Source organism: Felis catus, chromosome D4 (genome assembly GCF_018350175.1).
Source record: "Felis catus isolate Fca126 chromosome D4, F.catus_Fca126_mat1.0, whole genome shotgun sequence".
Classification (NCBI taxonomy): domain Eukaryota; kingdom Metazoa; phylum Chordata; class Mammalia; order Carnivora; family Felidae; genus Felis; species Felis catus.
Genome location: NC_058380.1, coordinates 57,700,161 through 57,727,594, shown reverse-complemented (window position 1 = coordinate 57,727,594; position 27,434 = coordinate 57,700,161). Strand labels below are relative to the sequence as shown.

The 27,434-nt window shown below is 37.4% G+C and overlaps 1 protein-coding gene across 2 annotated transcripts in view; it reads right to left on the bottom strand.

Annotated features, from left to right (window-relative positions):
* The window catches only part of RECK (reversion inducing cysteine rich protein with kazal motifs), an 85,356-nt gene that overhangs the window by 42,634 nt on the left and 15,288 nt on the right, over window positions 1-27,434 (bottom strand). Inside the window, exons 4-10 of one of the 2 annotated variants that reach the window (XM_011288552.4) lie at window positions 26,721-26,757; window positions 24,179-24,264; window positions 22,719-22,766; window positions 9,726-9,759; window positions 7,127-7,324; window positions 4,959-5,226; window positions 2,576-2,755 (exon numbers count right to left, since the gene is read on the bottom strand). In XM_011288552.4, coding sequence (XP_011286854.1) covers window positions 2,576-2,755; window positions 4,959-5,226; window positions 7,127-7,324; window positions 9,726-9,759; window positions 22,719-22,766; window positions 24,179-24,264; window positions 26,721-26,757 — 851 coding nt within the window. Of the gene's footprint in view, window positions 1-2,575; window positions 2,756-4,958; window positions 5,227-7,126; window positions 7,325-9,725; window positions 9,760-21,398; window positions 21,501-22,718; window positions 22,767-24,178; window positions 24,265-26,720; window positions 26,758-27,434 lie in introns of those variants that run through there. The other variant, XM_019816189.3, reaches the window with a different exon arrangement.

Genomic DNA, 27,434 nt, shown 5'->3' with positions numbered 1-27,434 from the left:
GGCTTGCCTTTTCAAATTTTAAATGGTGTGTTTTGGTGAACAAGTGTTTACAGTTGAACCTTAACTCATTAATTTTTTTCTATTATAATTGGTATATTTTGTCTCCTGTCTATAAAATCTTTGCCTGCAGCCAGATTAAGATAATCTCCTCTGTTTTCTTTTAGAAACTTTGTATTTTCAGCTTTTATGTTGTGTTCTATGACCCCATCTTAAATTAATTTTTGTGTACAGTGTGAGATAGAGGTTGAGGTTCTTTTTTTTTTTTCATAAACATATTCAACTGTTCCAGCATTGTTTGTTGAAGAGATGTTTCTCTTTGCATTGAATTGCCTGGGTGCCTTTGTTGAAAATCAATTTACTGTGTGTGAGTCTGTTCTTGATTCTCTGTTTTGTCCTACTGATCTATTTGCCCAAACTTATGCCAATTTACATTGCTTTAATTTTTGTTGCTTTATAATAAGTCTTGAAGTCAGGTACTATAAATTCTCCAAATCTGTTATTTTTTTGAAACTTCTTTTAGCTATTCTAGGTCCTTCGTATTTTCATTTGAATTTCAGAATTAGCCCGGAAATTTCTATTTTAAAAAGCCTCTTGGGGGGCACCTGGGTGGCTCAGTCGGTTAAACATTTGACATCGGCTCAGGTCATGATCTTTCGGTTCACGAGTATGAGCCCCATGTCAGGCTCTGTGCTAACAGCTCAGAGCCTGGAGCCTGCCTCAGATTCTGTGTCTTTCTCTCTTTCTGCTTCTCCCCTGCTAGCACTCTGTCTCTCTCTCACACATAAATAAACGTTAAAAAAAATATTTAAAAAATAATAAAAAAAAAAAAAGCCTGTTGGAATTTTGATTGGGATTGCACTGAATCTAGAGGTCAGTTTCAGGAGAATTAACAACAATATTGAGTCTTCTAATCCATGAACATGGTAGCTCTCTCCATTTATTTACTGTCTTTAATTTCTTTCTGCAAAGTTTTCTGGTTTTCAATGTATAGTTCCTACATATTTTTTTGTCAAATTTATCCTAAGTATTTCATGTTTTTTGATGCAATTGTATAAATTTGTATTTTTAAAATAAATTTCATTTTCCAGTTGTTTGTTGTTAACATACAGGAATACAATTAGCTTTTTTTTCTTAAATGTTTATTTTTGAGAGAGAGCGAGTAGGGGAGGGGCAGGGAGAGAGGGGGACAGAGGATCTGCAGCAGGCTCCAGGCTCCGCGCTGTCAGCACAGAGCCCGACGCAGGGCTGGAACCCACAAACTGCGAGATCATGACCTGAGCTGAAGTCGGACGTTCAACCGACTGAGCCACCAAGCGCCCCTATAATTGGCTTTTGTATGTTAACCTTGTATCCTGTGACTTTGTTAAATTCAAGGATTTAAGGAGAGTTTGTTTGGAGATTTTGGGGCATCTCCTTTTGTGGTTCCCACCTTTCTGGGGTTTTCTACTCCCAGCAGTCCCAAGCTCTGACCTCCAACTCCTCTGCCCAAGACTGCTGCTTTTTGCATGAACTCTTTATGCCAGGCAAGGAGACAGAGAGTGCCCATGAAGGGAAAACTGGATATGTGGCTCTCATGCAGTGTGGTTTCTACCGCTCCTGCTTTTGGTCCTTCTCTAATGACTTCAAAACAATGGTTTTTTAATATTTTGTACAGAGCTCACAATTGGTACTTGCAGAAGTATTAGTCTGATACAAACTACTCCACCATCCCCACAAGCTAGAACTATGTGTCTAAGTTTAAATTTAAACATTTCATAGACTTCAAATTTCCTCAGTCTCTAAGCCAAGTCCTTATTGGCTAACACTCTATTACCGGTTGTAAAGATATCTCAATTTTCTTATTCAAAATAATATTCTGAATACTTTTAAAAGAATGGGATTTGTGTTAGTTTGAACCTTCTTCTGGCCCAAATGATTGACTTTTTTCCTCTTTGCCCTCCTGATCTCCAGGCTGCAGCTCACAGAACCAGCCCCCTCTTGTTTAGAAACTCTCTCTGGCTTCTCTGATATGGTGTTCTCTAGGCTTTTGGATGCCTTTTTGTTTTCTTCACTGCTTGTTCAGCCATTCAGTTTTGGGCCCTTGTCGTTCTGACCATACTTGATACCCAAGAAAATACAAGTAGCTAAGAAAACATTTTTGCATACAATAGGGAATTCACTGAGTGAGACCTTCAACCACCCTGGAGGTCCTTCAAAGTAAACTGTTCACAAGAGGGCATTTGGATGGCCAAATTGTTCACAGTGATTTATTCTGCAATAAATTGCTTCTACTGGTTTTGTAGTAGAAGGGAGTGGGTAAGATTGGTAGACTGAAGGCAGAGAAGATTCTTTGAACTCTAGATGCTTTAAGTATCTCTAGTCTAGTCTAGTCTAGTCTAGTCTTGAAGTGCTTCCTTTCTTAGAGGTGATGTATCAGATGGGTTATATAGCATTTAAAGATGAAATAAAGAAATGCTACTTCCTTTTAACTTAGCATCCGAGTAAAAATGAGAGTAAAGTGGTCTTTTCAATTACTTAAAAACAAGATAATTAATGATAAAATACTTCTATTCCATGTATAATAATTTGCTCCTACCTGTTGTTAAAATTAGTACAGTAAGTAAGATTTCTACAGCCCAACTGGCAAGGTTCCCGGACATCTGCTAAACAGGTCAACATGGACACTTCCACTGGATTGTATTCACAAAAGCGATCAAACTCTTGCCAACTCTGTGTATTGCCCCAGCTCATGCTATAAAGTTTAGTGCACAGTTCCCTAAAACAAAGGCACAAATATAGAAACACAGGTGAGCCAAGTGAATACATAGTTTAGAATATGAACAAGAAAAAAGTACAAAAACCAAAAGACTAAAATTTATCCCCTAGAATTCAGAGCCATAAGCAGAACTTTTCCATGAAAGTGTTAGCCTTCTTTTATTACCCATCTCTTTCCTTTATGCCATGGTTGCTACAAAGCTCAGTGCTAAAGGTAATGTTTAATTATATTCGTACATCTTTATTCTTGGCACAATTATCTCTTCCATTTCTGATCCCTCTTTTACCGTTCACGTAAGATAAGGCATACAGTTTTTCCTCCACAAAGATAGATCCCCCTATATTTATATTTATTTACTTCCTATAAATAAAGTAAAACTGTGACAAGGTCCTCAGAACTAAGAAGCTTTACAGACTTAGAGTTCACTAGTTTCTCCCTGAAAAATTATCCCAAAGTCATTTATCTTCCTTAAGATACACCCAGATAGTCTACATGCAAAGGCTTATGAATTCCAAAGCTTCTATATACTATTGTAGTTAATACATGACAATCTTATTTGTAGTACTTGATGATTACAGAGCAACTTGACTACATGCATATAACTAAAATAATATCAGTACCATTTCTCAAGTGCCTTCAAATTAGTTTAATTTTTAAAATTTATAAATGTAATAAAAATGTAAAAAAACATAATATAAAATTTAATACTACCAAAATACAAAGTCATAAGTAAAAATTCTCCACTCCTACCACATTTTATTTGACTCTCATTATTAAACCTTTGAGGAGGATGTCTTTACTTTTATAAGTTTGTTCATTCATTCTACTGATTTTTACTGAGTGCCTATTTTGTGTTAGACCCTGTTCAAGGCATTGGATATTCAGTGGTAAATAAGAGAGACGGGTCCCTGCTCTCAATGGAGCTTACACATCATAGAGATAAAGAAGGCGGGATCAAGTTATATTAGGTACTTTGAGCTGGAAACCAGTCCTTTCTCTAGCCCTTAACTTTCTCTATGACCTTGGACAGACTGTTTAGTAACATCTCAGAATTAGTTTTCTATATAAAAGCAAGATTTACACAAACTGACACCGTAAGATGTCATAAACTGACATCATAAGGTGATACAATCATAATGTTTCATGAAGAGGAAAAAAGATGGAAATAAACCACAAAACCTTACATCAAGGTAAGGCAGGGCAAAGTGTTTTTCAGTGAAGTTCTTCTAGGATAACACAGAGATTCCAATCTCCAATGGCTTTAGGGCATAAACTCTTTTAAAGACATTCAAAGAATTACTCAGCATCCCTCTCATAAATATATTTATTAATGCAATCCAATTTCCTTAATTACAGGACCAAATTAACTTCTCTTTAAGATCTTCTGTTAATTTTCTTTGGATATTTTCCAGTTTTTAAAAATATCTTTGGTAAAGTTTGATGAGCTACTCTAGGCACAATTTCTGCTAAAGGTCCATTCCATTTAGAAACCACAGAAAAGACTGTTTCTTTCCTGGTAGATGATATTAATTTCAGGATGTTCTAGTAATATATACTTCTTTTTCACCTAAAATCTCCCTAATAAAGCAAACTTCTATTTCACCGGTGTTCTACCACAACCTTAGTAATCTCCATTTATTCTTGTCTCTAGATTGTTTCTTCCATCTTATATTTGTGTTAATTTTTTATCCCTAAGTGTTATCATCCAAATGAATGCTAATACACTGCTATCTACCTTTGTGTATGAGTGCCAATCCAGATCATTCACCAATATATGCAAAAGGTTGGTTAATGTTCAAAGTTTCATAATTTAACAAAGAGAAATATGCCTTAGACGTCAGATCAAAACATCTTCTAAACTGTAAGCTTACTTAATGATAGCCTTGAGGGTAGAATCCAAATTGCATCATCTTTAAATATTTATGATCCTGCCAATGCTAATCCACTATACCCCCAAACACAGTTCTTTTAGCACTTGATGTTCAAAAACAATGTTTTCTATAAACAACACTCAATAAATATTTGCTAGATGAAAGAGTTTGTATCTTCTCAACTCCTGAGTTTATATCTTCTCAACTCCTGATGAAAGAGTTTATATCTTCTCAACTCCTGCGAGAATATAACATACATTTGCTAGCACTTAAAATCACGAATTAAAATGCTATTTTCTACTGGTTTTAATAAAGAAAAATGAGATACTGACCTACATGTTGAAGTGTTTGCTTTAGAACAACAATGCAATTTAGCCCCATCAAGGCCCGTAGAGGGAGGAGGATGTAGAGTGACTCCAGGGTGAACAGATTGTGAGCTTTCAAGAAAACACTGCCAAAGAGGATCCTGAGGCAAAGGCTGAGTTTTACAACCCTCGATGAGGCCATCAACAATCTCCATTTCTGTTTTCTTAGACATCAGAATTCTCTTGCAGGCATTTTGGCAAGCATGGTCTTCAGCTCTGTCACAGCAATATAAACCTACGTTTTCAGGATAATACATGTGGCTTAATTAGCTGATTTTATGTCACACACTGCTCAGAACAGAAGAACATGGTGGTGTACTGGAAACAATACCACTCAATCACATGTCAATATCTGCAGTACACAGGGCCTACCAAATTTTCTCTCCATTACTTTGCAGCATAGCAAATAGATACCTACGTGGACTAGGTATCTATTTCCAGAATTCACCACTGTCCCAGTCATGGGATCTTTGGCATCATTTCTACATAAATGAAAGGTCATCTCGTCTTCCACCTGAGAAGCCCTTACATGTAAAGTATCTTAAGTTCCTGGGAAAGGTACTATACGTTAAACTGGAATTATTTCATCCTAGAAACTACTGCCTAAAAGGGATTACGTTCTTGGCAGAGTGAGAGAGGAATAATTTCAATAGCAAAAACCACAAACACCATATTTCATGACATTCTGGGATATAAAGCTCATATATCTATACAAGTTAATCAATCTAAGTTGTAATTTAAATAATACAATAGCAAACTGTGACAAAATGTCAGTTTCCTTCTGCTTTTAATTTTCTACAAAGAATCAGAAAATAAAAGCACTTCCAATCAGATTACAGATTTCAGAAGGGGTTCTTTGAAGTAGTTTTCTCAGGTGTCTTTGACTTTTTAAGAAACGTATTCAGGCATACCTTCTCACAGCTTTCTTTTCCAGATTTCCTATGTATCAGTATAGACATTTGAGATGGTTGTTCTTCTACCCTTAAAACATCTTGCTGGTTTTTGTTTTTGTTTTTGTTTGTTTATTTATACTTTGAGCTGCTACCACCTTAGCTCCAGCAGCACCTCTGTATAGCCTAAATGTCAATTTCTATAACTCTGCCTTTAAAATGAATGAAGATCATTTGTGGCAAATGCTTCATCCTCTGATATTCACCATGCAGCCACACCACAGTACGTCATAAGCTTTAGAGCTCTCCTTTAGATGCTGGACTTACAGGGCACATAGCACTGCTTCTGAGTTTACAAAAACAAGTCTTTCAGTATCCCACTATAAATCAAAACACTGGCATCCAGCTTATAAATCTTGTCTTTTGTCAGTTTGGTTAATTAGTCAATTGTTTAAAGTTTGTTCATCTCTAAATAAAGATGGATTATAGGATGTACAAAGCTGAGGCTTTGAAGACCCGTAAGGTGCAGGTTCATTAGGAGGCCCTGATTTTCAAAAGTATCAGGATTTCTTCTCATTTTTATGATGCTTTTATTATAAAAGTAGTAACTGCTCACCATAAAAATTCAAGCATCACAAAAACACATAATGTAGAATAGGTATATAACTAACCATATTATACAGTTAGTTCTACAACTTGCTTTTTTTTATGTCTTGGACTTTCTATATAAACATACTTTTTTCTTTATTTGGATTACATAGTATTTTTATTATACAGATATATAATTTATTTCATCAATTTTAATCAATACCCTATTGATGGGTATTTGAATTATTTCTAATTTTTCTCCATTACCATCAGTGTTGTAGCAAACATCTTTCACGTGCGTAGATATATTTTTGCAAATTTATGAGTTTTCTTGAAGGAGAAATTCTAAGAAATGGGATTCCTAGATTAAAAGGTATGGTCATTTGAAATTCTCAATTTCCTATCAAAATATCCATACCAATGAATTCTCCCATCCTCAGAAACAAAGAGTGCTTGCTTCCTCATACCATTGACAGCTCTATCTTTCTTGGTACCTTTCAGCTGTGACCATAATATCCAATCTGCCAAATCTAAACACCAAAGAAGTCTGGTGTTTCCCAAATGACCGAGACTACAGATATCTACAAGAATTTACTTCCTTTTTACAAATTATTTTACCAAAGATTGAAACAAGAGAAATATATCAATTTTACTTACTATCTGTTGGGTTCCTCATTGGATAAGATTGGGTGTAATTGTTCACACAGTGTATTAACTGTGGACTAATAGAGGCACAATAGTTTTCCACTGCTTTGATCTGAGATGGGCCAGGAGAAGAGTCTGTTCGAAAGATGGCTTGACAGTATTCTCGGCAGTTTGTGTGATGGCCTGCATAACTGCAACAAACTGAGCCCACTGAGGGGGAACAAAGGAGAGGTTGTTGGAATGGAAACAGCTATTTGGTAACAATAAAGCATCATAATATTGATAGAACAATTCGCAACTTTTTGAATTGGAGAATAAAACCATGCCACAGAAGACAATTACTTTAAATCAGCACTACTTTCAGAATAGTAGACTCCAAATAAGACATTTCGGAATAGGACATTCAGGTGCTCACTGGTACAAGGAAGTCTTATTTGTCAACTTAGAATCTATATAGTCCAGTGAGTCTCGGCAGGAGCAGCACACCCCTGTGGGAGACTATGGAGACACGTGGAAGTATTTTTGGCTTTCATGATGACTTGGGGAGCTACTGCTAATATTTAGTGCATGGGGACCAGGGCTGTTTACTCTGCAATGTACAGGGCATTCTCACAGCGCCAAAACTGTCTCCAAAAATGCTAATACTGCCCATACTGAGAACCGCGGGCACAATTTCTTTTCATGTTAGACTTGTGGAGATTTATAAACAAAGCAAGGCAAACAAAGCCAAAATAAAACAAGACCCCTCCGGGGGGGTTTATAAAATAGGACGAGTAAAAACTAAGAGATATCAGGCTCATTTCATAAATTTGACAGTTATATAACTGTATATCTTGAAAGAAATCTCAAAAGTTCTGTTCCATTTGAACATCTCCAAGGACATGCCTAAGTTGAAACAGTCTTTACCTCACAACTGACGTGAGCTGCTTTAATACTGAAAAGTAAACCCCGCATTTGAAATATATTTATGGATTTATGTATTTTTAGAAATCAAGGAGGAACCATCTCAGGTATCTGGGGAGAGCTGGATGCGTGGCTAGGGGTACAGATGTGGGATTTAAACTGGAGAAGAAAAAAAGACCCTCACAGGAGAGGTTAGGGGGTCTGTGGAGGGCTTAAGGGAACCAAGATGGAGATATGGCAGGAAAACAGGTAAGAGAAAGGCAGGTAGGAAATCTCTGATAATTATTAGAGGTCGTGGAGGAACGAGAATCAGGTTTCTGGTGAATTCTACAGACCAGGGAATGAGCAGGGAATCCAAGCAACTTCCAGAAATAATGACAATGATAAAACTATACGCAAATTAATCTAGGACTGAACTGATGGCAGGATAGGCCTTGGTTTCCTGCACCAGGAAACAGTTTCATAATTACTGTGCCACCTGTTTTTAACTTGTAATTACTACTTACTGTGCTCACTGCTGAACTGTTCGATTTCAACACAAAGAATAATTAATGGCTACATTTATCACTGTTAACCTTAGTGAGGATAAACTGAGGGATGGGGGAATACTGAGGACAGAAGAGATAAGTGAGAATAAGCCAAGGATGCCCATCTTCTGATTCCTCCATGAGGCTGGCTTCCTCACTAGTGTGGGAGGACAAAGATTATGTGTGACACTATCTGGGAAACTGTGAATTAAGCCCTAGTTTGCGAGGGTTAGAAGATAAAGTGCAGCCAGCTAACGTTTCTTATTATATATACTTTGATAAACCAAACTGCCAAACTAATCCAAACAACTCTTCTGTTCCTCAGCTGTGTTTTCCCAGCTGTAACTGCTCTCACTACTCCCTTTACCTGTGATGCCCTTCTTCCCATCTGCACTGTTCATATCTTGTCCATCCTTCAAGGCCCAGCTCAGCTACCAACTCCATGAAGCCACCTCTAAAACCCTGGCAGGGGGTGCCTGGGTGGCTCAGTCGGTTGGGCGGCTGATTTCGGCTCGGGTCATGATCTCATGGCTCGGCTTGTTTGAGCCCCGTGTCGGGCTCTGTGCTGACAGCTCAGAGCCTAGAGCCTGCTTCGGATTGTGTCCCCCCCCCCTCTACCCTACCCCCGCTGGCACTCTGTCTCAAAGGTAAATAAACATAACAAAAATTTTTTTTTAAACCCCGGCAGGATGTGATCCCTCCTTCCTCTAAACTCATGCAGCAATTTTATCAGTGCCACTATCCCATATCCTCCATGTTCTAGAGTTTTTTTGTGCACAGATTGTGTCCTCACGTGCATGTATGTCTGCACAGAGCAAGCAGTCAGTAAACATCTGCTGAGTGAACTGAGAGGAAGCCTTCAGCAAGTGCTACATTGTATGACCTGGGAATGCTTAATTTCTGTAAGTAATTCTATTTATTCAAGGAGAGCATGATATTCCCATCTAACAGCAGTATCTGCTTTGTAAATCTGCACTTAAGACATGGCAATTGTCATAATTCATGAATGGCCTGGACACCCTAGAGGAAAGAGCCTATGAGAACCCTGATGGGCTTTTAGGCAGCTTACTAACAGCCCACATCATGCCAGGTCTTGGCAATATTTATAACAGCTAAATCGTATTCTGTAAACTGTGTTTTGCTCCTTGGACTGCTCATATAACCATTGACAAAATACTTACTTTCATTTCTGCTAATGCAACTGAAAAGAGCATTCTGCAAATTAAAGAAAAACAAACAAATTAACCACCATGCAGAATTTCTAATTTTATTCCACTTTATGGTTACATGGAAATCAGAATATCAAACTATTTCATTCTTCTCCAAATCCAAAGCTGAGGATGAAGAAACTGAGATGGCATCCTGGTGAAAAAAGAAACCACCATCTAACACATACTGGGGGTCAAGATCCTCATCCTGAGCCATAAGCTGATCATGTTATAGCAAACCATGTTTATGTAAAGCTGTACCTGTGTATGTGGGGGTAACCTACAATGTATTAATCTCAATTATCTCTTGCAGTATATAAAAGGGCTCCCAGAAGATAATATAATAAAAGGTATTTAGGGAAACAGAGATTTCATGTAACTGCTGCATTTTAGAGTTGAAACGTGCTTAGAGAGCATCCCTAATTGTTCTCAAACATGGCCATGCACTAGAATCACCTGGGCTTCCTAGGCCTTACTCTACACTTACAGAATCAGAATCTGGGAATGAACCACAGAAATCTACATATTAAGGCCTCCAAGATTATTCTTATGTAATTATTGAATCACTATATTGTACTCCTGAAACTAATATTAACACTGTTTGTTAATTTTACTAGAATTAAAATAAAAAATAAAAAGATGATTCTTACATAGTCACCCTGGGATGTTGGGGTATCTCTCTACCATTTTAAAGATGAACAAACCGTTTCCTCATCAGAGGGGAAACTGCCCCAGGTTACAGAGCAAGTCAAAAGCAGATAATGAGAATAGAATTAGTATTTCTAGAGTTCTTAGATCACTGTTCAGAAAATATCACACTATGTTAAAGTCACCGTAAGGAAAATAAGAGGTAAAACAAGACGAAAACAAAAAACTCCTTGTTCAAAGCCATTTGGATATTTAGAGCCTACGGGCTATGATTAATATCTCTTACAAGTAAAAGAATGAATTCCTAAAAGAAATAATACAGGCATAAATAAAAGGTAGGTGGAAATCAAGTGCTCTTACAGTTGAATAGAGATGACTTTGGCTTTTAGTTGTAGCTAAATCATAAGCCGGCTATGTGATCTGGACTTTTAAAAGGACCAGCTTTACTGACATTTAAAATCTACCTTCAAGGATCCATCTATGTAGTTATGTGAAGCTGTACTACATTCATTTTCTCCACTAAATAATATTCTACTGTAGAAATAAACCATACTCTATCCATTTAAAACAAAAACAAAACAAAAACCCAGGCCTCACAGATAAGGGCTAATGAACTGGATCAGTATGACTTCTTTCTGCTAGGGCTCTCATCAAGCAATATGAGGGGTGAAAATAAACATTCTTGGTGTTCTTTAATACTCATTTCTAGATCTCTCTTCATCTATTTTTCTTTGTTTGACTTTTCAACTACCTGTTACAGATAGCCATCTATTTTGGTCGTGGTTTTAGGAACACTTTCCATAAAATGATCTAAATCAATATTAAAAAGCAATCTGCTACTGACTTTCCAGCCCCCTTTGATTCTCATTGTCTTTCTTTTTCTAATAAACTGGTTGTTCTTTTGGGCTTGGCTGTTTTGACCTTGTACTTGAAGGAGTACATTTATTATCTTGGTGGCCATCCTGAGTCGCATGGCCTGATCTCCAGTTTTGATATTCTTCCAATTACTCATACAAGTCTCCAGAGCAGTGGTTCTCAACTAAGGGTGATTTGCCTCCCAGGGGACATTTGGCAATATCTGGAGACATTTTTCGTTGTCATAACTGGAGGAGCAGCGTGTGCTATTGGGATCTAATGGGTAGAGGAGTCCAGAGATGCTGTAAACATCCTACAGTGCGCATGGCAGCTCCCTGACAACAATAACAAACAACAGCCCAAAATATCAATAGTGCCAAGGTTCGGACACCCTGTTCTAAAGACTTCCAAATTTGTTCAAGCTGGAATTTTGGAATTTGACCTTCCAAATAAAAGAAATATCACTCTGAGTTGACGTGTAGATCACTTCACTTTAGAGAGATACTAAAGGAAGGACACAAAACCTGAAAAATGTCAGCGATCACCTAATTCAACCCCTTATTTGACCAAAGCCAGTGATGGAAGCCTAAAAAGGAGAACTCTAGCTTTTACCCACAAATGGGTTGGCAGACTATGGCACACAGGCCAAATCTTGCCTGCTGCCTACTTTTGTAAATGAAGTTTTATTGGAACAGTCACACCCATTTGTTTACATACTGTATATGGCTACTTGATACTACAATGGTAGAGTTGAACAGACAGAGGCCATACAAACTGCAAGCCTGAAATATTTGAGATCTGACCCTTTACAGAAAAAGTTTGCCAACCCCTGATGTAGGAGGGCACAACTGTCTCCCTCCATGGCACAACCAGACTTCAGAAATGTTCCCTAAGCACCTCTCATTTCTCTTAATGTTCATTGATAGACCTTTCAAGAATAGATTTACCTTAATTTATCAAACTAAAAACATTCATATTTCAACACGGCAGTACCTTTGGTATTGATACCATTTTTACATCTCTATTTTTATCTTTATTAATTTTAAGGTTTTAAAGAATGGTCCTTCATTTAAATATACCAGTTTTTGAAGAATTCATCAATTCTCTGTTGCTTACTTCATACTCATGATTTCAAACTCTGATCATATCCCTCTCTTTAATAAAGGATTCTTAACCTTAGGATACCTTAGCTAACTATATCTATTATATGAACTATAAGCAACTCTACCTTTTCACTGCTTAAACTATTGCTGATTAGTTTGACAGGTCTTAAGACACACATAATGAGTTACACCATTAACTTATAATTTCTTCATCTCTTAAGACATTTCTTAACTCCTGGAAATGTCTGGTCGCCATCTGGTGGCAAAGGAGGTAACTGAGGCTTTATACTAAAGTATGGAGCCTCTTCTGACCTTTTGCCACCAATACTATACCCACTGTGCCTCCATAGATCAGCTCCCCCGCTCCGTTCATCTTACTCTAGAATAGATAAAAATTACAGTGTTACCAAGATGAAGATCTACCACACCTCAGAGACCCAAGAACACAGGCGGATCCCAAGAGATCTGCAAATCCAAAAGCCTTCACTATCCAGCTGGAGACAGATGTACACAGCAAACAAAGGGCAGAGCCAGGGCTACAACCCAGACTGCTCTCTCATGACACTATACCGTAAGAAGACTGGATTCTTTTTTTGAATGAGGCCAATGCAAGGTTGCATTTATGTCCACAGAATAATATCTTTTCAACAGTCTCCTTTTTTAGAATCAACACATTAAACTGTGGGGAAAACAATCATTTCTTGAGGGTAATATTATTTCCCTTAAGGATACTTGATCATGAAATCTTTCCTCGGGTAGCTACTTCCAGTTCTCTGCCCTACTCTTGGTTTTGAGAGAACTGCAGCAAGCCCTTCCACCCAGCGTTGGGTTGCCCAGAGGGCAAACCCGGCAGAAAAACTAAAATACAAAGTAAAATCAAAGTAAAGGGAACCATATGTGATCCTTCAAGCCACACTGACCCTCCTTTAGGTGAAGAGCCATTGGGGTGCATCTGGGAGGTAGACTTTCCTGGTCAAATCACTTGTTCAGAAGTTGGGTCCGTGGATCTATTTTCTGTCCCGGCCACACACACTTTTCCATTTCTGGGACTCCTTTCTAACATTTCTCCATTTGCCCACTCATCTCAATCCTTTCCCTGGCCACCACCCTTCTGCTTCTGGTTCTCCCAGCTCCCTCCCCATCCTCACCAATGATGAGGATGATGGAAACAAAACAAACACTGACCACATGAATCTTGTAAAAAAAAAAAGAAAGAAAGAAAGAAAGAAAGAAAGAAAGAAAGAAAGAAAGAAAGTTTGACTTTAGAAGTTTTAGTTACTTCTGCACAAAGACCCAAAAGAGAACATTTTATAAACTGTTATTTAAGAGTCTCTGGGAGGGAGGGGAAAGTGGGTGATGGGCATTGAGGGGGGCACCTGTTGGGATGAGCACTGGGTGTTGTATGGAAACCAATTTGACAGTAAATTTCATATATAAAATATAGAAAGAAAGAAAAAAAGAAAGAAATATTTAAAAAAACCACATAACCTGTTATTTACTGTTCCCTATTCCCAAGGCTACTAGTTAAAAGTAAAGGAGCTGCTTTATTCCTAAGGCCTCAAAAATAAAATGTTTCTTTTTCATAAATGGACTGAAATTTCTCCCACTTTGAAGTTTTGCATTTCGTATGAGGAATCTAGCTCATCAAATGCTAAGTTGGAGATATTAAATAAGTGACCTTTATTTTAAGTAAGTTCTATGCCCAATGTGGGACTTGAACTCACAACCCCAAGACCAAGGGTTGCATGCTCTACACACTGAGCTAGGCAGGCACCCCTCCATAATTGCCCTTTAAAAACAAACATGTTTTTAAACCTCTACAAGATGTTTTTTCCTTGTTGTGGACACTATGGCTTTTTAGTTAAAAAGTTTAAGCGACTAGATTACGTAAAGGATTTAATAGCATGATATGGATATCGCTAAACAAGTGATTCTTCAATTTCTTCAGCCTCCCAAATAGTAAATATCATTTTAAGAGTTGGATAAAAACAAACACCCACAACTAAAATAAGATTAATAGGTCTAGACTGCTCAAAAAAATTTGCTCATTATCACCAAAGCATCCAACCAACTGGAAGCAAATTCAAGGGCAAGTAATATCTGCAGTGTAACACAAGATCTAGAACAGAACTCAGCACAGAGTGTTTGTGGTAGAGTGACTGTAATGATAGCCCCAGTTTTTCACATTTCCCCCTATCTCTCTCTCTCTCACATTAACTTTGGACTTAACCATGTGGTTTTTTTGTCAAGTGGATAGTAGCAAGCTTGAAGCAAGCAGAGGCGTGCACAGACACTTGCATCTTTCCACTCCCTCTCTTGGGCCCCTGTTATCACCACGGGAAACATGACTGAGAGGGCTAGAAGACACACATGGAGGAGAGCTGAGCTGACTTAGCTAAGAGCATCCTAAGTCAGCTAGGCTCACGCTGACCTGCAAGCTGATTGTAGATGCATGAGTGAGCCCAGCCCAAATCAGCTAAGCTTGCTTGGCCAGGTCAGAACTGCCTACCTGGACTGTAGAGTCATAAGAAATGATAAACTGTTATTGTTTCAGGCTATGGAGTTTTTGGATGGTCTGATTCACATTATTGCAATAACAGACAGAGTATTCAGTGTTTTCTGGACTCATTCAGAGATTGCCTAACTCACTGACATTTATACAAGGTTTCCACATAAAATTGCTATTTACTCTGAGACAAAGAACCTTGTGTAACTCAGCTGTCCAGAATGGCAAAATTTCTATTAAAAAATTCTATCTATAAAAATACTAACTGTATAGCACCTATCCGCAGGCAACAAATTTCTGTTCACCCTTTAAACCTTACCTGCTCTGTGAAGACTTTCCCATTACACTGGGCATTGTCTGTTTGTTTTCTTCAGGCTCCAATGTGTCTTGTACAGACTTTTGGCAATGTACTTGTCTCACTGTATTGTAATGACCTATTTGTCTCTTCCCACGGACTAGGCTCTGAGCTTCTTGCAGACAGTGGCTAAATCCTTTCACCTTGTGCCCTGAGAACAGTGCCTGAGACACATTAAGTGTACCAGTGCAGTGAAGGTTGAGTGAATGAATGACAGACGCAAAGACAACTGAAAGGTGGATTCTGCCCCAGGAACTCAAGGGTTGAGTATTAAAAAGTGACCTGTGAACAAAGAATTATACTATAAGGTGACAAATGCTATAATCAAGCATGTAAAGTAAAGGGGAAGTAGCAGTCAATTTTATGTGTGTAGAGGTAACAAGGCTGGGTAGGGAAGGTTTTTAAAGAACTGTCTAAGCCAGAATTTAAGGCAAAGGTTGTTGCCAGTTGGACGGGAGTACTGGTGTGCTAGGACCAACTTTTGCAGGGCTTGGGGTGGAGGGAAAGTCCTGATTTGTAGTATTTACTGATGTTTGTGGTGAAAATACGCCCCATCATGGCTGATTTCGGGTTAAAAACTGGCTGGCAAAATTCCTGAATATTTAACAAGCAGTTTTCTCTAGCTAGTAGGAGGTGGCTCCAGCATACCACTGGAGGGGGTAATAGGATGGATTCAGGGAGAGGGAATCCTAGGTAGCACAAACAGGTTGTCCAACTACAAGTAACAATCTGGGAAATCACAAGTAGCATACTACTGAAGTGTAAAGGAGAAGAGTCAGCAAAAGCTTAGTTTACCAGGCTGAGGAACATGAACTATATCCCATAGGTGAGCCATTGAAGGGTTTTAAGTAAGGGAGTGACATGACCATATCTGGTCTTTAAAGAGATCATCTTAGGAGAAGTGGAGAGAGTAAATAAGAGGAGAAATTAGATAGGAAAGCTAGTTTGGCAGCTACTGTAGTCCAGAAAAGTGGTATAGGGGCCTGAGCTGAGGCAGTAACCGAGGATCTGGAAAGGAGACCGACTTAAGATGTATTTTGGAGGTAAATCTTCAGGGCTTGATAACCAATTATTTGTGGGAGGTGGTGAGAAAGAGGAAAGAGTAGACAATACCTCTTAGGCTTTTAGTTTATGTGTCTGGGAGCACTATACTGGAATAACCAAACAGGAAATGTAAGAAAAAAATGGTAAGTTTTTGTTCTGGATGCGTGTGTGTGTGTGTGTGTGTATGTGCACGCGCGCACACATGCACGTGTGTGCTATGTAGCAGTGGGGTGGAGGGAAGGATGGAAAGTAACAATCAGTTCGGCTGATTTGAAATGCGAGTTGAACATCAAAAGTATCCATATCCAATAGTGATTCAAGAACTCAGAGAAAGAGGTTAGCAAAGAAGATTCTAGAATTGTCATCATATTGGGGCAATTAAAACTATGGAAGTAGATGAGATTGCCTAGGGAGAAAAACCTGGCCATTTAGATTAGACCAGGTCACAATCTAATCAAACTCCGATTTCCCTTTGGGATGATCTCATTCATGTGACTTCTGAGAAGAAAGGACAAGAGAGGAAATATTCTAGCACAGAGACTGAATAGGAGTTATTCCCTTCTAATACAAAATATGACCAAAAAAAACCCCACATACAAATGGAACATAATGAAGGTTTTATATATCTTAAGCCAGTACTGCAGGACCTAATAGGTTTCGCTCTTTTTGGAGCTCATCAGCTGCAGGTAACGGCTCATGTTGACTCTGATACAGGGTATCAGTACAGCATTCTGTCATTTACAAGCCTCCCATTCACAGTCTTCTATTACTATATTCTGCCAATTCTTAGGGTTTTCTTAGAACTAACTAAAAGAAGCTTTACATTTAGGTCCTGAAGGCTTTGATGGGGCAAAGTACCACATTCTTTTTGCTAAATCCCCCAAAGCTGACTATCAACAGCCTAGACTGTCGTCTGCCATGCAAGATGGTCTACTCTATTCTTAAAGCACTGTAGAACAGATCCAATCACATAAGGCGTGGCAGGCCTCAAGCTGTCCAGAGAATCCTGCTGGCCCTGACATCCCTGCCTTATCTCTAAATTTTTAGGGCTATTTCTTCATCCCTTTCCTTTATGCTTCTGGTAGTAAATCTAGAATCAAGGTTAATTTGAGAGAAAAAGGAACAAAGTAAAATTAATACATAGAAATCTTTAAAGCAGGATATTTTATTGTGACATTTCCTGAGAATACACTGTACAGCCTGTGTAGGCAAACATAAATATGTACTAAACACTGGCATCCAGGGATGTGACAAACTATCATTTGTGCTACGGAGATGGAGGAAAACTATATATATTTACTTTTATAAGCACAAATATTTCTAGTGACTTTAGGAACTGAGCGGCTGTAGTACAGGAAGTTACAATGAGACTTTTTATCGTACACCATTTTTAGTTTTGAACATGTGAATATTCAAAAAATAAAAATTAACACATATCTGCACCTTTCTCTTACACACTGAGCTGTGTGTTGACAGGATGGTGCTGACAGAAATGGCTCTGAAACTCACAAGGCTGGCCATCTTTGTTTTTGTGATTCTTAGAGCCTCTTTTTAATATCTCCTCAGAGTCTTAATTTTATCTTCGCATTCTCACAGAACCAGAGCCCCAGGACAGAACGTTATTTTAGTTTTGTTTAGCAACTGTTTAGTTTAAAACTTAAATGCCTTAAGGTTAAAAAAAAAAGTGAGTCCTCACAAAAATACCTCCTACTTTCTTTCATAGTTTCTCACCTTCTTAATGAAGTAACATCAAATAATGGACCAAAAAAAAGCTAGAAAGAAAGGAGAGAATTGAAAATGATATTTCTAAAAAGAATATAAAGAAAAGTACAGAGAAGGATCTGTGAAAGGAAGAAACAAGTAAAAATGTGAAAGTCTGATGACAAATTTGTATCACTGTATTTCAGTGGCTCATGCAGCAAATGGAAAGGTATTTATATTTATGACCATTATGTTAAAAGAATGGCAGTAAAGCCTGCCATAAAGGTATGAAATAGATTTATGAACCCAAAACTAAAGTTTGTCTCATCACTCTACAGCCATTGCCAACTCTCTGGAAATTCATCACCCACACATCACCTTAATGTTTATCTTAATCAAGAAAGAAACCATGAACAACAAAAAAATTGTAATTACCATTTTGGTGGCTAGAAGAAAATATTTTCAGCCAACTTGCAGACAGAGACTATGTAAAAAAAATATACTAGATGTCTCACATCTCGCAGAAAGCATGAATTAGTCTGTAATTTGGTTGTAATGAGGCAGTGTGCACTAGTGCGGCTGTACCGATGGGTTACAGCCAGCATCTGTTCTGTTGGTGCCTCGGTCATTCCAGTTGTTGAATATTTTGAATGTCAGCCCTGGTTCTAGTATCACACATCTATGAATCCACGTGGCCTAATACTTCTAGGTGAGCCAAAGGCCCAGGCCTGTGAAAATGCATGGAAACCCTAGAACTAAGCATGCCCATGACACTTGAACATGTCTTTGTCAGAGTTATCAAGCCACTGGTTGATACTGGTGGCTCTAATAAAATGTGTGATTCTGAAAATAGTACTCTTAATTACTGAAAGAAGTACTCTTTCTTAGGTTTGGGTCAGAAAGAGAACTGCAGAGTTGGGAGATTAGCCAAATCTCCCATCCATTGCAGAAATCCCTTCCATGATATGTGTGTGAATCCAGTAAGCCTTTGCTTGAACATTTCCATTGACAGGAAGTTAGTTCTCTTTTTCTTGGAACATCTCATTCCAATACTCTTATTTAACACAGGTAGGGTCCTCCTAATCGATTTCTGGATCCTTCTCTTGCAGTTCCCTAAAAAAATAATTTTCAAAAAGCAGCTCTCTACTTTTTTGAACACTTTCTCTTTTATTGAGGTTTTTTTTTACTCTCAAGATTCAAGGGTTACGTCATGGTTGATTTGGGCGTGATCATTCTTCCTCTCTTTAGTCTTGTATTCACTACCTCTGAGATACGGGTTTTTACATTTAAAAACACCTAACACTCAATATCCCTCCATTTCTTTAAACTCCTTTCCCAACATAATAGGCTCTTGTTACTGTTACTTGTTACTTATTTAAAAACTGAATACATCATTTATTATTGTTTTTTATAATCTGTATTTTAATTTAGCCACTTTGTATTTTCATCATTCTCCCATTATCTTTTGCATCTCAAAAAAGACATTTTACAACTTCCTTTAGAGAAGGACTTCTAGAAAGGATCCAGTAATAGCAATTCTTTGTTTTGCTGTCTGAAAAGACCTTCATTTTGCCCTCTTTCTTGAAAAATATTTTTACTGGATATGGAATTCTAGGTTGATTAATTACTTTCTTTCAGAACAGTTTAGGTGTCATTCCACTGCATCTGGCTTCCTCTGTTGCTATTGAGAAATCAGCTGTTAGTCTCCTTTGAAGGCAAAGTCTTTTTTTTTTTCTGACTGCTTTTAAGATCTTTGGCTATGAGGTATGTCTGTAATATATGCATTTTTTCCCCTTTTAATCCTGCTGGGGATTTGTTGGGCTTCATTAAATATTGCCTCTGCCCCATATTCTCTTTTCTTCTAGTATTCCAATTAGGACATTTTATCTCCCACAACCCTTAAACTCTCTTTCAGTCTGTCCTTCTATGCTGCCTGTCCATACAATTTCTTTGGGTCTACCTCCCAATTCACAAATAATTGTTTTTTTTTTTTTTACTATTTCCCTGAATATTATCTCCTCTATTCAACCCACCATAACAAATGCTATTGATGGATTCTGCCTTCAAATCTCTAGTTATTCCTGAATACTTGGTTCTACTGTTATCATCCTAGTTTTGTGCCTTATTTACTTTTAGCTAAGTTAGAGGGGTCTGGGGGATCTAAAACTTAGCATGCACACAACTAAGGCTTTAGCTTTCTAAAATATGGACTTGTTACTTTGGCCTATTACAGAATCTTCATCATCCCCCTCTACTTCATGATGACCTGAGCCCTAAAATATCATCTTTCCAGGATCTGGTCTGATTTTTGCCTATCCAAGCACAGATTCACAGCCCTAAATAGGCCCGTTTTCTTTCTGTCCCCTGCACAAGCCATGTACATTTTTGCTACCATGCTTTTGATCCACAGTCTTTTTACCAAAATATACCAAACGTGCTCACTCTGCTTTCTGATTTGTGTGGACAGTATATATTTTAATTTTTCACTCAGTTAGATATAATTCTTTAGTAATAAGTAAGTAGCTTAACTAGAATTCAGAATTAGGTATAACTCCATAGTTTATGCTCTTTCTAATATATAGCACTACCCCTCAGTATTCAATAAATGTTGTTTCGCATAAGAAACTAGATCTATAAAATCAGACATAACAATGCTTTACATTTAACTGGTTTATCTTAGCTTGGTTGGAACAAAACAGAATTTTAAATGGCATTAAAGTTTTTTTAACTTTATGCATATAAGTAAATTTCTCAGGAAATCTGCTCAAATAAAATTACTCATTCTCTGAATCTCTCTAATCAAACTATACAACCTACTTCAGGGTAAATGCTAACTCCTAAAATTGTTAGCCTAAAGGAATAGCTCACATATCCGGAAGTTCACACCAAGGACCACTCCAGTGTCAAGAAAAAAATATTAAAAGCCTAATTTTATAAATTATTCTTACGGTGATAAACAACCAATCCCGTTAAAACAGGTTGCACTACACCAAACTTACCCAATTCACTTTATAACAAATAGTCATTATCTTTAGGCTAGATTTTAATAATCATGAGAGTGACTGTTATTTGGGGTTTATAATACAGAACCCTCCTTCTGCATTAAAGTCATCTTGTCTCTCTTTTATTTCTAAGTAATACATAAGAAATCAAATTGTCTTGAATTATCTTTAATAATTTATAGGGTCAGTTTTTAATGGATTTATATTACATTTGCATATTTCTTATATATATTATAGTACATATATGTATTTTACATATATATTTTATACATGTATATATATGTATTTTATATATATATACATGTAAAAGAACCCTCTCGGCATAGATTTTTTGAAAATAGTTGCTTAATTCTAGGCCAGTAAGGGAGGATAGACTGGAAAAGTAAACTATCCTTAGTATTTCTCTCATAGGACAGAACTTATCTCTCTTACCTTTCCTGTCCCGTCCTTCATCAACACATACTGGCAGACTTCCTAGGGCAATGCAGAAATCCAGACAAGAGAAGGAAGCACACTAAAATAATGGAGGACAGGCTACAGAAGATGGACAGTGTCAGACATCATGTGGGAGAAAAGAAGGAATTATCACAGTTAGCCACTTTGTTCAAGAGAAACTAATACTAGTTATTTTAAAGGTAGAGAGATAAGAAAAAAAAAGAAAGCTCTTTTATTTCTTTGCAGCAAGGCTCCTTTTCATAAGAACAGAGGAGAGTTGCAATTAATTTGGAAATTTGTCTTCAGAGAAACAGATATAACTTAGCAAACAGTACAAAGGGACAAATGGTAAGATTTTTCCAATTTAAAAAATATTAATCAAGAGATATAATTATAGGCATTGAGAAAAGAAAAAAAGAACTAAAATCTAGAAGCTGTTAAGAGACCTGTTCTATCTTTCTTCTCCAAGAGAATACAGACTATTAAAAGCAATAGGAATCCCAATGTTTATAGGTAAAATGATGAATGAGGAATATGCACGTAAGCATCCTTAACTGCATGGTCTTACGCTATGTAAAACAATAATGTCACATTTAACAATGGACTTCTAGAAACTGAAGGAAGTAGTCCAATGAGGAGCTTTTTCACATCAGGGACAATCTTCTGTACATATTTGCATGACATGAAATACCTCCTCTACCTCCTCCCTAGGAACTGACCCATCTACATACCACAGTGCTTGAAATACCACCATTGGGAGACAAGAATCCTTCAGATTTAATACAGCCTTTGTAATTTACTACTTTTTTCCACCAAATGCGAGAGCTGCAAAAGTTTGAAGCTACTCACACTGGCAGTGTGATTTTATTTCTTCCAATTAGAGACAGTTAATAAAGATGGATACCTGCATGGATCAAGGCATAGGAAAGGGGGCAAAAGAGGATATGGAACTTTAGAAAAACTATTTTACACTTGGGTATAACCAGTTGCTGTTATGAATACAATATAGGTTAAAGCCTCTGTATATGTGATTCAGACATTTCTTGAAAAATATTTTTTTAAGATTTTATTTTTAACTCATGTATAATTAACGGCATTTCCTTAAAATTAATGTTCAATTTTGACAAGTCAATTAAAGTCATGACATTTCTAAACAAGGTAAATGATAAGGCTACATTTTGTCAGTAAGGCTATATTTTCTGTAAAGTAAAAGGTAATTTATGAAAGAATGAATTCATTTTGAAAATTTAAGTGATTTTTATCAATTCTGATAATATCTGAATTGGTCTATCCAAAGTTGTTAAATCAAATGCATACCTCATATTCTTTTCTGCAAACTTTGGAAATATCATTTTTTGAAGATGCCTAAAAGATAACAAATTTCTCCATTAATTTATTACACATACTATTCAACACAGGACAAAAAGAACACAAATTAATATATGTTACTTGGTTTGGTATTCTTTACTTCATCAAGAAAAACCTTATGCTCTAATATTTAAAAGTTCCTAAAATACAACAAACAAATTTCATGCAAGTTCTTTAAAATAAACATCAGCCCCAGAACCTACCCGATATGCTAAAGCTTTGCTCTTTTATGGCTTTAATCTCACATAATAACAGGGTCCTTTTGTTATTTCAGAAACTAAATGACTTTGAAGAAAATGTAAATCAGAGAATTTTTTTTCTTAGTTGAAATCCACTCTGTAGCAAATTTTCTTGTGAAGCTCTGCCAGGGCATTTATATTTTGCTTTTTCTTTAACCCTTCATATTCTAAATTCTCCTACTGACTTACAAGCCAATTTCCTCAGCAAAGATCCATATGCAATGGAGGGGGCAATTAAAGAGGAAAAGGCTTTGTCAGGCAATTAACAAAAGTAATTTTTATGTAATTCTCTTTATGCACCCTCCCACCCCCCATCCATTACAGTTCAAGCCTCTGCAACTCAGCTTCACCTCAATGGCTGGAGCACAGCAGCAGATCACTAGACTGTACACTGCTCAAAGAGTGTTGCTCAGGCTAAACAGCACAGTGGTCTGTATGAAAGTAAAGGTGACACCATGTCTCATGTACTCTGGTCCAGAAACCAGTCACTAGAAGAAGAAAGTAAGAGGAGGCTCTCCAGCTGTGATTTCAGGTCCATCTAAATTTCCCACTTAAATCTACTCTCACCGCTTGGGAGTATGAGGAGCTAGGAGACCAGTTCTCCCACAGCACTCTGAGGAACCACTATGAAAATATACACAGTGAGGAAGAACTCAACTTGAATTGGACCAGAGAGCTATCAGATCAAAGAGAAGTCACAGTTCACCGTAGGAGTCATGCTCACCTCAGGAGCAGAGAAGGGATAAAAGAACATGCCCAGGGTAAACCCATGATGAAAGAGAGAACGGAAGATGAAAGCGAAATAAGCCAGCTGTGTCATCTGCTCTCATCCAAGCATACTCTAAATTTACACAACCATTCGGAGTCACTCAGCACTGACTAAGCATGACCACAGGAAAGTACAAAAGGCCTCGGCTCCTGTAATGTTCTTTCTTTGCAGGGCAGAGAAAAGTTAAGAAAGAGTAAGAGAAGGTTGAGTGTCTTACATGCAGCAGCCACAAATGAGAAAGCAGCAAGTCTAAAAGGAAGTGGTCTATGTAAGAAATGCTAAATTTGTAGTTTTTATGGGTCACCCCTCCAAAGGTATGAGGTGGGCAAGGTCCAAGACATAGACGCAGCTAATACTCAAACTGTATCCCATGCTGCTCACGAGCCTGATTGCCATGTTACCTGCTTGCATGCCTGTCGACACTCCAAGGTAATAGCCAGTTCACAGCAGCCTAAGCCAACCCAGCCATCAGACTTCTTAAACACACCTTAAAAACAAAAAGTTCAAATGTTTCGGTCATAAGGAGTAAGAAACAAATGGCATGCCCAATTGGTTCGTGGATACCAGTAAAAGTCAAAGCAGGTGTCTACAGGAAAACTAGCTCAGATAACAAGGCCTCAAAATTATTAAGGCCCTCCTCCCCTGCTTACTCCCAATGCTGCCAGTCTTCTCAGAGGCCCTTACAGCATAATTACCAGGTGCTCTGTTTTTTTCTCTCTTCCCTCTGCCCACCCTAAACTCTCTTTAGATCACTCTCCCTCTTGGGTAAACAGCATCTCTACAGGACACACAGGTTAAGGAAAATAAGGAGAGTGAATCAGAGGCAAAGACTGTGAATCAGAGGCAAAGATTCCAATTTAACTTAACATGCAAACAAACAAAAAGGGATAAGGATTATTGTACTCAAAATATTAAGTAACTAGAATGGTGTAAAACCTATGATGCTGTTTAGAAATTGATACTTATTGAACAGAAAAATACATCTTCTGTGGGTAAGAATGGACTTTGGTGGGTACACTTAATTATGGGGCAAAATGACTACTCTGTTGCAGTTTATACTCAGCAGCTGTTCTCCAACCAAATTACTGTGATATCGAAAGGTGATGCAATTATAAAAAGTGTTCTAATGAATTTTTTACATCCACTTTTGACTCCTAGGATAAACTTAGGAGACACAAGTAGTAATTATGAAAAGAGAAAAGACATATGCTCATAGGCATGTGGCAAATTTCACCTTATCTATTTTCAGAAATATTTTACACTGCTTCCATGTAATATATATGTCTGCAAATTCACATCTAAGTTATATTATTATTTAATATAATAATATATTAAATTGAAGGTATAAAGAATTCAATGCAATAGCTAACATAGTTCTCCAAATGAAATTAGGACTTAACACAACAAATAGAAACATTCTGCTAAAAAACAAAAGTAAACAAATGGCCTGCAGATGGACAAAGCTCTGAAAATTATAAACCACCCCAATTTTTAAAATTGGCTAGAAATACTGAGTATCGTAAGCTTCCGTATCCCTACATGTTTTAATGGTACAAAGGGCAAGAGACTTGCATCTAGCCCCATTGCTTAGTACAGTTTCCTCTAAATCTCTGGGGCTTACTTTCAGAATCACTCACATTTTCATTATTTTGAATGGAACCAACGTAGGTCATAAATTCTGTGAACTTTTATACCCTACTGCAGTGTATTGCTGCTTCCATACACCTGGTAGCCTCTTAGAAACTATTAAATTGTCCAATAAGCATTTATAATATTATGTACAAAGGACTCCATTAGGTATTGTATGGGCTATGAAATAGATAAAATATATGATTTATCCAATTATGGAGATTACATATGGAGGTATACTATCTTAGATATATATTATATACAAATAATTCCAGAACATTAGGTAGAGGGATAATTGAGAGAACAAGCAAGGATATGGCCAATTCCAAGAAGGCAAATAGTCCAACTTGTTTGAAATACAAACTTCAAACAGTGTGAAAGCCTTTAGAGTTCAGAGATACATAAAATACACTTCCTTTTTTCCTTTTAAGGCACTGGCTTTAACCAGAACTGGAAGACTGTGAATGCCAGGCTAGGGAGTCTGAGCTTTATTTTGATGGAAGTGGATATCCCCGGAGAGATTTTCTTCTTTTTGAAGGAGCCGGGGAGGACAGCTATGATATGTTGAAATACCAGCTACAAGGTTGTTACAACAGTCTACCCCAAGAGCATAACAATAATGGTAGGAGTAGAAAGGACAGATGCAAGATTTTCCCAGGGGAGAGTCAATAGAGCTAAAAAGAAAAAGCAATCAAAGGTAACTTGAGGGATTCCAGTCTAGTGTCATTCACAAGACAGGCCGTTATGAGTCTGGTTTTAGGTTTGCACTTCAGTTGTCACCAGGATGCAGAGATCCAGGTAGACATGTCTAGAAGTCGTGAGCTATAACTTGGATTTGAAGGTTGTCTTCCCAGGGCTGATTAGTTAACAGTTCTGGGAAGGAAAGCAATTATCAGGGTAAGTGTGGACGGAAAAGGGAAGGAATGACCCAAGTCCTTATGGGGGGAGAGGGGAGGTAAGAGAGGATAAGGTCATGAGGCCAAGGTGGAGTCATAAGGAGGTAATAGTCAACAGTGCTGCAAGGCAGTCAAAGGTGATAAGTACTGAGAAAAGGCCATAAGATTTAGGTACCATGAGATCCCGGTGAACTTGCAAAGACCAGTTTCACTAGAATGGTAGAAGTAGAGACAAGAGCACAATTAATTACTGAGTGAATGAGAATAAATTATACATTTGAAAATTTGGGTGCCTACCAAAAAGAGAAGATAGGAACTCAAGGGGATACATTAGGTTACAGGACTAAGACACAGATTTTACAATCACAAAATAAGTTTTTAAAGATAAAATGCCAAATGTTATTTAGCTATTGCTTACCTGGCAAAGATGAATTCATACAACTCCAAATTTCAACCTAAAATTGCAATCACCAAAAGGCTTTTATATAACCAGTTCCTAAATATGACAATTCATACAGAAATTATGTACAACTAATTTGATTATGTTTGTCTCTATTTAATCAATGTTCTAAGACTACATGAGTATCAAGCAGCTATTCAGGGGGAAAAAATAAAACTGAGATGCAAAAATATTGCTTGCTCTTTTCCCATCTTCCCATCTAAGAGCACTAATGAGGAGTCTGGGTTCTCAGGATGCTTACTGGAATCACTGTTTCTAAGCAAAAGACAAAGTGTCTGTAGAGCGAGTAAAGGCAAATGTGTCAGTTAGAATTGTTTGATCAACATTTCCCGCCTCACATAATGCAAGCTACCGTATCTAAAAAGGCTGTCTCATGTAAGCTCAGACTTCCTGAGCCTAGCCCATGAATATCCCGAACACTGAGAATGGCCTCAGCACTGGAGACATGTTAAGTTACATGATTCAGACAGGCAAGCCAATATATCTATAGTACACCAAAAAATGGGAAGATAGGAATAATGAGAAGTCACACATTTCCCCTGACCCCAAATTTAACTTTTGAAAATCAAAATAAATACAAGATTTAGTTACTATGGTTTTCATAAAATTGTCAAAATAATGAGTAAAATTCCAAATTCCAGATAAACTTTATAATGAAATTTAAAGACTGCA